The following is a 13,271-nucleotide window of genomic DNA, read 5'->3' as shown; positions in this document are numbered from 1 at the left end:
CCAGCGGCCATGGCTCACGGGCCTAGCTGCTCCACGGCATGTGGGATCCTCCCGGACCGGGGCACGAACCCGTGTCCCTTGCATCGGCAGGCGGACCCTCAACCACTGCGCCACCAGGGAAGCCTGGGATAAGAACTTTTAAGATCTACTCTCTTTGCAACTTTCAAATATATGATGCAGTACAATTAATTATGGTCACCATGCTGTACATTACATCCCTATAACATTTATTTTATAAGCATTCCTGTCCTTTTAAGGGCTCACCTGATTAGGTCAGGTCCACTGAGGATAATCTCCCATTAAAGTCAACTGTCCACACATCATAACCTAATCACAGGAGTGATATCCCATCATATTCACAGATACCTCCCACACTCAAGGGCAGGGCATCATATAAAGGCATGGGTCATTGGATATGGTTTCAGAATTCTGCCGTATATATTAAAAAAAATAACACAGATTTCAAATGTTTACGAAGTATCAATAGAATAGTAACAACTCTGCATATACATTATCCAGCTTCATCAAATGTAGACTTTTTTTTTTTTTTTTTTTTTTGCGGTACGGGGGCCTCTCACTGTTGTGGCCTCTCCCGTTGCGGAGCACAGGCTCCGGACGCGCAGGCTCAGCGGCCATGGCTCACGGGCCCAGCCGCTCCGTGGCATGTGGGATCTTCCTGGATCGGGGCACGAACCCGTGTCCCCTGCATTGGCAGGCAGATTCTCCACCACTGCGCCACCAGGGAAGCCCTAGATAGTTTTTTCTATTCAATGATAAGTATTTTTAGGCAGAATTCCTTTTTATGGATGTTTGGAAGTGACAATTCCCAACAGGTATCAGATTTACTTCCAGTATTTTGTGTAACTGGTCACCCCAAACCTGCTGGCCTCAGTATTTGTTAGACTGTCTTCATCAGGTTCATAAGGACCCGCAGCTATTTCAAAGTTCACTTTATTAAATGTGTCCAGAGATTTTGGTCCATAATGGTTGTTGGGTACATCCAGTCAGAAGCCAGGTGCATTTCTGGTATTTTGAAATGTACAAAGGGCCCTCTGAGGGAATATTTTCCTCCCATTTACGTATTTTCTGGTTGTTGCATGTCAGAGTATTGTGCAAAATGCCTTGAGTTCATGATATCTCACCAGTAAGAGAATTGAAATAATCTGGTATGGGGCCAAAGGAACAAAGTGGACAAAGAAGAGAGGATTGAAGGTGTGTTTATTACAGGAAAAAGGCCTGATTAAGTCTGAATCTCCCAACATGCAGAAGCTAGAACTGAGAGGCTTATTCGTTAAACTGAGTGAAGGTTTCTGTACTCACAGAGGGAAGGCTCCAGGGGAACTTGGGAAGACTTTGTACCCTGGCTACCCTGGAAGTTTTGCAATAAGTGCACCATTCAGTCTATCTGGGCTTGTGGTGGGCTTAAGGAAATGAATAGATGAATGACCTCTTAGTTTTCTTAACAACACAGAGTTTGTGTTTTTGAGCGGTTACTAGTGCCAGATAAAATGTTAAGGGAAACCAGATTGAGGAAAACACAGGCTTTTCTCTCTTCAAAGAGGCAGCTCAACTGTCTCTGGGGGATAGCATCAATCCTCTGAGGAAATCATGGAGACCAGAGTGGTGAAGCTGTGGGGTAAAATAAATGTCTTGCTTCATGCCATGCTGATTTTCCTGCAAATCAATCAAATGTAATTTTACGAGCTGAAGCCTATAGACATTAAGAAAATATTCACAGAACACACAGACCAAAGGATTGTGGCTAGGGCCCTAAGGGAACTTCCTGGAAGTTTCTAAATTTGCATTTTCATATTCTGGGGGGTTTAAGTTAACAACATTTAAAAGAAGCTTATTGTAGGAAATGTGGAAGCTGTTTGCACACCTCTTTCCTAGCCCACTTCCCTGCTTTTCCTCCATAATACCTTTACCATTGTATATAGTATGTATTTAAACACTATAGTCTCCCTCACAGAAAAATAAATTCCACAAAAGTGTTTTGTTCAGTGCTGTATATTGAAATATGGAGAGGTACTAAGTATTAGTTGAAGTAATAAATGATTATGGGGAAATGTTAAAAATAGAACACTTAACCTAAAATTCCACCACCCACTCAACATTTATTTCCTTTGCCTTTTCTCATTTTTGGTTGCATTGGGTCTTTGCTACTGCGCACGGGCCTTCTCTAGTTGCAGCGAGCAGGGGCTATGCTCCGTTGTGGTGCTCAGGATTCTCACTGCGGTGGCTTCTCTTGTGGAGCACAGGCTCCCTGCGCGTGGGCTTCAGTATTTGTGGCTCATGGGCTCTAGAACGCAGGCTCAGTGGCTGTGGCACAAGGGTTTAGTTGCTCCGCGGCATGCGGGATACTTCCTGGACCAGGGCTCGAACCCGTGTACCCTATATATTGGCAGGCGGATTCTTAACCACTGCGCCAGCAGTGAGGTCCCCCTTTGCCTTTGGGAGAGGGAGGGCAGTTACTTCTCTTTTGGGATCAGTCTATTACACAGATGGATATTCCTTCTAAAAATGTTCTAAAAGTTATTAGCTGATACTAGCTCATCACGTGGGAAGAAGGGGCTCGTTCTGACTCTCTTCACACCTTACACAATACATCCTTAGCTTGCAGCCGAGTTTCTGGTGCTTCCCTTTGCCCCAATTCCCGCTAACACTCTCCCTCATTTCCGGCTCCCAGAACCCCACTCCAGGCTGATACGTCATCACGTTGGGACGTAAACGCCTACGGCCGCGATGCCATACGCAGTGTCTGACGTCATGACGTAGAGCCTAGCAACCGCGCAGGCTCGCAGCCGAGACCGTTATGGCCGCCGCCACCCTGAGGAGGATGAGGAGCGCCCAGCAAGCGAAACTGCGGCCCAGGCCGGCCATCCAGGTCCCCGGAGGGCTGGCGCTGCCGCTGGTCTTGGCGCTTCTGCTTGCGTCCAGTGGTAAATGGGGCGTGGCGGTAGGGAGGTCGCGGGAAGACGGGGAGGGCCCGGGCGCGGAACGCCAAGACGGGCCCGACCAGGGAACGGGCGCTTCCGAGTGTCCGGAGCAGGTGGCGATGTCTAGAGGGGCAGGGTCTCTACAGCCCCGAAGAGGGAGAGTAGGCTGTCGGAAGGGGTCTATGGAGGTGGGGTCTCCAAGAGGCCTGAGAAGTGAGGTTGAGAGCTGCAGGGACCCAGGCAGCGAGCGTGTAGATGGGCGGGGAGGGAGGAGTGGTGGTGGTGTCTAGAGAGTCTTGAAGAATGGGTTGCCACAGAGAATGGCGGTGATGCGGTCTCCAAGATTCCTTGGAGGTGTCGATTACAAACAAAAACGCACAACTGTAAGAACTGTGAGTTTATTCAGTGTCTTACTAAAGGCTGTAGCGGGGGGAGCCAGTTTCTCAGTTCTGAGAAATTGTTCGAAGAGGTGAGGCAGGAGCCAGGTTAATGGATGAATTTTTTGCTGGGAAAAAAACATGTAGTCAAACATCAAAAGATTACTGCTCATCATAAAGAACAGACATCTGAAGATCATAATTTTAGTACTTTGTATGGGAAGACGCAAGAATCTGGGGTTATTGAAATTCTTCCTTAGGTATGCATCTTACCTGTCTAGGACCCGTGTGTCCAAAACAGAATACTTCATCCAGTTTTTCTCCATCCTTAGTTCCCCTCAGATCCACTGTAGGTGGGCAACTGCAGTGGCTAATAGCTTGATTCTTGTAGAACTGGAATGGCATGCAACGTTTTTTTTTCTTTTTTTTTCTTTACAGAGATGGGAGTTAGGAGGGTCTAGAAGAGAGCACAGAGGGGACAGGTGCTGAGGAGACAGCCGAGAGTAAGAGGTGTGGTGTCTAGAGAGAGTCCCAAGGTCAGGTGCGGGTGCCCAGGGGTTTAGCTGGGCCAAGGGAAGGCGGGGGCTTTCCAGAACGGGTGAGATCAGCGGTAAAGACGAAGGTGGGTAGGGGCACTGACCGGACCGAGCCGATGGAATAATTCGGAGAGCGAAAGTGAAAGGAAAAGAGCTATCTTTGAGTATTGGTGCGTCTGTGAGGACTGGGAGGTTCCGGGGCTTGGTAAAGAGCCAGAATGCTGGGGCGTTGGACTCCTGAGGGGCTTGGGAGGAGAAGAGGAGTTCTGGGACAAGGGAGATTCTTTGTAAACATGGTCCCCCTTCTCTGTGTCCTGGGTTAACCAGACAACCCTGCTTCATTTCAATGGATCTGTAGGATTTAAGTATTTATTTTTTATTGAGGTATAATTGACATATTAGTTTCAGGTGTATAGCGTAATGATTTGATGTTTGTATACACTGTGATCGCACACTAAGTCTAGTTACCATCCATCACCACACATAGTTAACATTTTTTTCTTATAATGAGAACTTGTCAGATTTACTCTCTTAGCAACTTTCAGACATGCAGTACAGTATTATTAACTATAGTCACTGTGCTGTACATTGCATCCCCATGACTTATTTATTTTATAAGTGGAAGTTTGTACCTTTTGATTCCCTTCACCTCCACCCTGCCCCCGTCCCCGCCAACCACCATTCTGTTCTCTGTATTTATGAGTTTAGCTTTTTAATTTGTTTTTATTTGTTTTGTTTTGTTTTTTAGATTCCACATGTAAATGAAACCATATATCTGTCTTTCTCTGACTGACGTATTTCACGTAGCATAATGCCCTCAAGATCCATCCATGTTGTTGCAAATGGCAAGATTCCATTCTCTTTTGTGGCTGAATGATAATCCACTGTGTATGTGTACCACAACTTCTTTATCCATTCATTGATCCATGGGCACTTAGGTTGTTTCCATATCTTGGCTATTGTAAATAGTGCTGCACGATTAAGTATTCCTTTTCTTAGAAATGTTACATTGTGAATCAAGATATTGAAGGCTTTATTGAGAAAAGAGGAAACCTGTAGACCAGGGCCTGACTTAGGGGGAACAAATCCACTAATAAGAATTTATAATGATTAAGCAGTATCTTGTTTAGTAGTCCCTTTTTTATTTCAGACCAAGACATGATCCTTCTTTTTCTGCCTAAATCTTGTTTGAGTTCAGATGAAAAACAGTATAAATGGGATAGTGTTCACTTATTTGCTAACAGGGGCTGTCTAGCCATACATTCCTGTACTACAGTGCTGTGGTTACTTACTTGGGTTTCCCCAGCAGCGGTGAGGGCAGGGCACCTGGACCACCCTCCCAGAAGTGTTTGTAACTCTGTGGGAAAGGACTGTGGCCCATTTTCCCAAGGCCCTTTCATCGTTAATAAAATATAATGAGGATTTCTCTGGTTGATGCAGATACTCCTGTTCCTAAAGTTCCTAAGTAGCATGGTTGTTTTGGTCATTTAATCATCTAAGAAAAAACTGACATTTAAGCATTTATATTTCTTGCTGGAGTGCTTAAGATATACAGTTTGGGGAATATGTAGCTGGTAACTGTAGTTTCAAAAACAACTTTTTCTCTTAAGAGGTGGTTGAAAATTTTCTGATGTGTGGGTAAGCAGGGTGAGTGTGGAGTATTAAGGTGTCCTCTTGTCTTTTTTTATTTGTTAAGGCCCCATAAACATTGCTCCAACTATACTAGGACATTTCAGGGAATGGTTTTCTTTTATTAAGTTTTTGTATATATCAATTTTAAATTCAGATTATTCCCTATTGAAAATAACTTAAATGAAAACTAACATGTATGCTTTTAATAGGGAAACAGCTCCATTGTAGTACAGTGTAGCATGTGTAAAGCTTTGGGTAATATAAATGTTTTTTGTAAGCGTGCCTTATGGTAAAGTGATTTCAAAGTAATTACTCTTGTAATAAGAAAATTAAAGTCTAGCTAGAATATATTGCATTCCAAACTTCAAGTAAGCATAGGAAGTTAGAAAGTTTCCATATCAGATTTATTTAAACTTGTTCCATATTAGGTTTCTTAAAATTTCAGTGCTTGGGTATATTCTTGGCAATCTGTAAGACTTTTTACAGATGCTTTTGTTTTGGTAAAGTTTAAAGAAGTTAATGTAAGTGTTATTTTGGATCACTGGATGCTCACCGTCTGACCTAGTCTTGCCATGCCATTTCAAAAGTGCCTGCTTTCTACATTGACCATCATATTGCTCCTAGATGTTGCCTAAATTTATTTAATGTGTATTTAATTTTTAAGGCATTGTTTCCCAGAATTCAGTGTGTGAATGAATTCTCAGGGTCTTCTGCATTCTTGTTCGAGAAATATTGATATAGTTTATTTTAAGGCAGTTTTTAAAAAGGTACCAGTAGGAGAGAATTAAATTAAAAAATTTTAATTTTTAAAGTGTTAAGTTTTAACTAGAGAGGTAATATCAAATAGGAAAGGGTAGAAATGGAACATATATCAATATGTATAAGTCTAAAGTTTATATATATATATATATATATATAAACGCAAACAAATCCATAAAGTCAGAGTTATCACTTTGTTCTGAATACTCTTTATAGCTGACTGGATCAACCTCTTTCATTTGAAGGAGTGGCAGGTTGATCTAATTTACATCAAATGTTTCAGATGAAGTCCTAGTTTGTTTTCTTGTATATAACGTCCACGTGTTTTTTGCTTTTTGGCTGTGTTTTGTGGCATGTGGGATCTTAGTTCCCCAACTAGGGATCGAACCCTTGACCTCTGCAGTGGAAGCGCCAAGTCTTAACCACTGACTGCTAGGGAGGTCCCAACTTCCAGATTTTTTACTCCTTGAACAATATTTATTAATTCTGCTCCTACTTGGTGCTAGGTATTGGAGTTACAGCAACAAATAGGGTGATGTTGGAGATATCCTTAGAAGAGTGGCGGAGTCTTACCTGGCTGAGAACTATGAGAAAGGCTTTTCAGAGCGTGTGGTAGGTGCAGAAACGCTACTTGGGAAGCAGTGTAGGATTTGTGGTGAGAGTTGAGCATTTTCAATAAATATTTATTGAATGCCTGCTATCTGTTAAGTAGGCAGTGGGGATAGAATAGTTAGGAAGATTAGTAGGAGATAACAGCATTGAGATAATGGGGACCAGATCATATAGGATCTTAGAGGCTATTATAAAGACTTTGAATTTCACTCTTGAGGGAAATGGAGAGCTACTAGATGGTTTTAAGCAGAGGAGTAACATCATTTTAACTTAAGTTTTTACAGGATGACTCTGGCTGTTATGTTGAGAGTGGACACTAGGGGTTAAGGGAGAAGCATACAGATCATTTAGAAGGCTTACCATAATAATCCAGGGGAGATTGTGGTGGCTTGGACTAGGCAGTAGCAATGGAGGGGTGAAAACTCTTTAAATTCTGCATAAATTTTGAAGGCAGAGAAACAGATTGGATGTGGGGTGTTAAAATAATGACTCCAAGCCTTTTGGCTTGAGTAACAGAAAAATGGAGTTGCCATTAACTGAGAGGGAGACTATAGATAGAACAAGTTTTTGTTTTTGTTTCTTTGTTTTTTCTTTTTGGAGTGGGAAGAAAAAATACATTTCTTTAACCTTTTCATTCTGAAATAATTGTAGATTCACTTGCAGTTGTAAGAAATAAAATACAGAAATTCTGTGTACCCTTTACCCAGTTTTTCCCAGTGATAACATCCTGCAGAACTGTAGTATAATATCACAACCAGGATACTGATATCGATACAATCAAGATACAGAGCATTTCCATCACCATAAGGATCTTTCCTGTTGCTCTTTTATAGTTACCCTCACTTTCTTCCTATCCCTACTCCCTCCTGAAATCCTGGCAACCACTAATCTTTTTTATTTCTATAATTTTATCATTTTGTGAATATGATACATGGGATCATATGGTATGTAACTTTTTGGGATTGGCTTTTTTCACCTAGCATAATTCTCAGGAGATTCTTCTAAGTTGTTTCATTTGTCTATAGTTTGTTCCTTTTAATTGCTGAGTAATATTCCATGGTATGGATGTACTACACTTTGTTTAACCATTCATCCATTGAAGGACATCTGGGTTGTTTCCAGTTTTTGGCTATTATGAATAAGGCTGCTATAAACATTTATGTACAGATTTTTATGTGAACATGTTTTCATTTCTCTGGGATAAATGCCCAGGACTGTAACTGCTGGGTCACATGGTAGTTGCACATTTAGTTTTTTAAGAAACTGCCAAGCTGTTTTCTGGAATGGTCGTCCTATTTTACATTACCAGCAGCAACATATGAGTGATCTTGTTTCTCTGCATCCTTGCCGACATTTGGCATTGTCATTATTTTTTATCTTAGCCATTCTGATAGGTGTGCAGTGATATCTCATTGAGGTTTTTTTAAAAAAATTAATTAATTATTGGCTGTGTTGGGTCTTTGTTGCTGTGTGCGGGCTTTCTCTAGTTGGGGTGAGCGGGGGCTACTCTTTGTTGAGGTGCACGGGCTTCTCATTGTCGTGGCTTCTCTTGTTGTGGAGCACAGGCTGTAGGTGCACAGGCTTCAGTAGTTGTGGCATGTGGGCTCAGTAGTTGTGGCTTGTGGGCTCTAGAGCTCAGGCTCAGTAGTTGTGGCACACGGGCTTAGTTGCTCCACGGCATGTGGGATCTTCCCGGGCCAGGGCTCGAACCCGTGTCCCCTGCACTGGCAGGCGGATTCTGTGACCACAGATTCGTAACCACTGTGCCACTAGGGAAGCCCTCTCACTGAGGTTTTAATTTGCATTTCCCTAATGGTTAACATCTTTTCATGTGCTTATTTGCCATCTGTATGTTCTTTTTGGTGAAATGTCTCTTTATGTCTTTTGCCCATGTTCTAATTGGATTGTTTGCTTTTTCACTTTATGTATTCTAGATACTAGGCCTTCGTTGGGTATGGGGCTTACAAATATTTCTCCCACTTTGTAGCTTGCCTTTTCATCCTCACAGGAAGGTCTTTCACTGAAAAAAGTTTTTAAGTTTCGATGGAATTGGGCTTCCCTGGTGGCGCAGTGGTTACGAATCTGCCTGCCAATGCAGGGGACACGGGTTCGAGCCCTGGTCTGGGAAGACCCCACATGCCACGGAGCAAGTAAGCCCGTGTGCCACAACTACTGAGCCTGTGCTCTAGAGCCTGCGAGCCACAGCTACTGAGCCTGCGTGCCACAACTACTGAAGCCCGTGTGCCTAGAGCCCGTGCTCCACAACAGGAGAAACCACCGCAATGAGAAGCCCGCAATGAGAAGCCCTACTCTACCACAATGAAGAGTAGCCCCCACTTGCTGCAACTAGAGAAAGCCCATGTGCAGCAACGAAGACCCAAAGCAGCCAAAGATAAATAAATTAAATAAATAAATTAAAAAAAATTTGATGGAATTCAATTTATGAATTTTTCCTTTTATGTATTTTTGGTATCAGGTCAAAGAATTTGTTGTCTAGTCCTAGATTCTGAAGATTTTGTCCTAAGTCTTCTTTAAAAAATCTGTGTAGTTTTACATTTAAATTTGTGATACATTTTTAGTTAATTTTTGTAAAAGGTGTGAGACTTAGGCTGAGGTTCGTTTAGCTTGTTAAAATGGTGGATTACTTTGATTTTTGAGTATTGAGCCAGTCTTGCATCCATGGAATAAACCTTAGTGATCATGGAGTATCATTCTTTTTATATATTGCAGATTTCTTTCTTTTTTTTTTTTTTTGGCTGCACTGCGTGGCTTGTGGGATCTCAGTTACCCATCCACGGATTGAACTTGGGCCACGGCAGCGAAAACCCTAACCACTAGGCCACCAGAGAACTTATATTAAAGTTGATTTCTTTTTAAAAAATATTTATTCATTTCTTTATTTTCGGCTGTGTTGGGTCTTTGTTGTTGCACACGGGCTTTCTCTAGTTGCGGTGCGTGGGCTTCTCGTTGTGGTGGCTTCTCTTGTTGCGGAGCATGGGCTCTAGGCACGCGGGCTCAGTAGTTGTGGCACACGGGCTTAGTTGCTCCGCGGCATGTGGGGTCTTCCTGGGCCAGGGCTCCAACCCATGTCCCCCGCATTGGTAGGTGGATTCTTAACCACTGCGCCACTAGGGAAGTCCTAAAGTTGATTTCTATTTGCTAATATTTTGTTAAGGATTTTTGCATTTCTGTTCATGAAAGATATCAGTCTATAATTTTCTTTTTCTGTAGTGGCTTTGGTTTTGGTATCAGGATAATAATATTAGCTTCAAAACATGAATTGTGAAGTGTTCCCTCCTCTGCAAGTCTCTAGAAGAGATTGTGTAGAATTGGTGTTAATTCTTCATTAAACATTTGGTAGAATTCTCCAGTGAAACCATCTGGGCCAGGAGATTTGATTTTGGGGAGTTTTAAAATTAAAAATTCAGTTTCCTTAATAGTTAAAGGGCTATTCAAATTATGTATTTTGTATGGGGTAAATTGTGGTACTTTGTGTTGTTAAGACTCTGGTCTGAAACTTTCTCTTTTAGTTGGCTTTTTATGACATTGCTCTGGCAGGGGAGGTGGGGATTGGTGCACATTACTGGCAGGTAGAGCTAGAAATCTAGGGTCTCCACTTGATCTGTGTTGGCACCTGAAGGGTGGTGGTGGTCCTGTTAGTTCTGGGCAGGGGTGGGAGTTTTGGCTCCCCTCATGGTCTGCACTGACATATTGTTGGGGGTGGCCTCATTACTGCTAGACCATGGTTAAAGTCTTGACTGTTCACTAGGCCTCCTCTGACATCATCCTGTTGTGGAGGGGAAGGGGCCCCTCATTACAGCTTGCTGAGGGTGGAAGTCTAGGCTCCCCATTCGATCTTTGCTGGTGTAGGTGTGAGTGGAGCCACAGTTTTTTCTGTGTTGTTTGCTTGGAGTAGAGCAGTCACTGTCTAAAAGTTTTCTTTCTTGCTAGGCTGCCTCTCTCCTGATCTCCTGGCAAAAGAGAGCAGGCTTTTTGGGTGGCCCTTTTTGTCCACACCCGTGGTGTTTCCAGGTTGCTGGGCTCTTCAGCTCAAGTCTGGAATATGTGAGGTAAAAAGAAAATCCAGAAAAGTCACCACTGGGTTGTTTCTCATGTCCTCAGGTCTCTAACCACTCTGCCTTATTCTTTCCACTTTTCAGAGTCATCTTATGTTATTTTATATGTAATATGCAGGGTTTTAATTTGTTTTTAGTGGGAAGAATAGGAAAAAATACATCTACTCCATCTTCCTGGAAGCCAGAGTCAGAATTCATTTTGAACATGTTAATTTGAATGACAGACGTCTAAGAGGAGATATCAGGTAGGCAGCTGGACTTATGAGCCTAGAGTTCTGGTAGTACATGGAAGTTCTCTTCTGATGGCTTCATTTTTCTCAGAGAAGTTAGGAAGTGATGTTAGCCTTTAAAAATGAGGACAACAGAGAAGGTGTTAGAAGTTTGAGGACAGAGGAAATGTGAATGGTCTGCTAAGGGAGTAGAAGGGTGAACGGACTAGGAAAATACAGTATAATTGCTGACAGCATTACATGTATATCTCAATTTTGGGCATTGAATTTAAAATGAAATGAAAAAGTTAAAATGAAATAAATTGAAGTAAAAAATGAAATATTCATCAGATAACAATTGCCTTGCCAGATAGTAACAACTTAAACAGCATAAGAGACCTACTGCATTACATAGCCTGCCACTGTAAGAAAAAGAAAAGAAAGAATAGAGAGGGGTTTGACTTTAGGTCACAGTGGCAAAGTTCACACAGAGCTTGTACCCTCTGTTTTCATTTCACAGAGGTTTGACTTCAGTACCCAGACTCTACCCCAACCCCAGAACAGAAAGACAGGTGGCTGATCCTAGCTTAGTGGAAAATTTAGGTATATGTGCTTCTAGCTTGGTGGAGATAAATTTGAAGATTTCAGTTTAATATTCTTTATTTACTTATTTTAGCTCTATCACAGGCTGATTCGCCGAGCCAGACTGCACTCAAGTCACATGTTTCTACTCCAAATGTGGATGCTTTAACAAATGAAAACCAAACCAAACTTGTTTCCCAAATCAATGCCACTCTCCCTCGCACAACTAGTACAGAAAAAAGTGGAGTGGCATCTCTGTCCCCTCATCCCTCGCCTACTACTTCTCTGTCCCAAGAGGAAGCTGATAACAATGAAGATCCTAGCATAGAGGAGGAGGATCTTCTTACACTGAATAGTTCTCCGTCCACTGCCAAAGACACTCTGGACAATGGAGATTATGGAGAACCAGACTACGACTGGACTACCAGCCCCCGGGACGATGAGTCCAATGAGGCCTTGGAAGAAAACAGGAGCTATATGGAAATTGAACAGTCAGTGAGACCTTTTAAGACCCCACCCTCAAATATAGAAGAGGAAGATAGCCATTTCTTTTTCCATCTTATTATTTTTGCTTTTTGTATTGCTGTTGTTTATATTACATATCACAACAAAAGGAAGGTAAGTTTGGGATTTTTCACCCCCTCTAGTTGCCCTCTATAATCTCAGTCATATTTCTTATTAATACTTCTGCTGATTCAGGGTTTTTTCTTTTTTGGTCAGGTTTCTGTTGATGGTAAAATATCAAGATGTCTCATATCAGTTTATAAGTTTGTGGTGTATTTTAACAAATGAAAAACAGAATGCTTTACTACATGTGCTTCTGAAAAAAGAAGCCAAAATATTTTTATTGAGCAAAACCATAGCCCAGTGATTTTTTTAAAAAAAGGTTTTGTATCTTAACTTAGCATTGCTACTTCACTGGGAGTGCTTGTGGAGAGAGATTGTTAATTTAAGACTTCTAATTTATTAAGCACTGAACTTTATGACATTTTGATAACTTTTTCCCCTGGTTGTTAAAGTATTACATGTCTTTTTTAGGGACACAGAAAAGTGTAGAAAAGAAAATATAAGCTACTACCCAAAGCTGAGCATTATTAACATTTTGGTATATTTCTGGTCTGTAAATGTGTGTATAGTTCAGACATATATGTGTATGTTAACTTTTAAATGAATTTGATTATTTCATATAGAGTTTTGTATCTTCCCTTTTACCTAACAAATCATGAGCATTTTTCATATCATTAATATTCTTTAAAAACATGATTTAATAGCTACATAATTTATTTGGCTATTTTCCTGCTGAGTATTTAGATGGTTTTCAGTTTTTGGTTCAGAAATAATATTGTGATGAACACTGCTATACTGGAATTGGTGTGTTGGACTACATGAGGCAGAGGAGGCATAAATAGGACTGGATGGATAATTTAGTGTGAAGGTTCATCTGGGCACTGTGTAGTCCCAGAGCTAAATAGTTAAGCTTTTTAAACATTCAAAGGGAGATCAAGCACAATGTCCTTTTTTTTTTTTTTTTTTTTTTTTTTTTTTCTGT

General features: G+C 41.5%; 1 protein-coding gene across 1 annotated transcript in view; it reads left to right on the top strand.

The window, feature by feature from the left end:
- Positions 1–2,797: 2,797 nt before the first annotated feature.
- Positions 2,798–13,271, top strand: part of CUNH5orf15 (chromosome unknown C5orf15 homolog) — a 13,086-nt gene continuing 2,612 nt past the window's right edge. The window contains exons 1-2 of the mRNA XM_024744977.1: positions 2,798–2,942; positions 11,817–12,340. Of these exons, the coding sequence (XP_024600745.1) occupies positions 2,816–2,942; positions 11,817–12,340 (651 nt within the window). The 5' untranslated portion in view covers positions 2,798–2,815. The remainder of the gene's footprint in view (positions 2,943–11,816; positions 12,341–13,271) is intronic.

This window comes from Neophocaena asiaeorientalis, unplaced genomic scaffold (genome assembly GCF_003031525.2).
Source record: "Neophocaena asiaeorientalis asiaeorientalis breed wild unplaced genomic scaffold, Neophocaena_asiaeorientalis_V1.1 scaffold235, whole genome shotgun sequence".
NCBI lineage: Eukaryota > Metazoa > Chordata > Mammalia > Artiodactyla > Phocoenidae > Neophocaena > Neophocaena asiaeorientalis.
The sequence above is the reverse complement of the archived record's forward strand: the minus strand, read 5'-3'. Positions and strand labels throughout refer to the sequence as shown.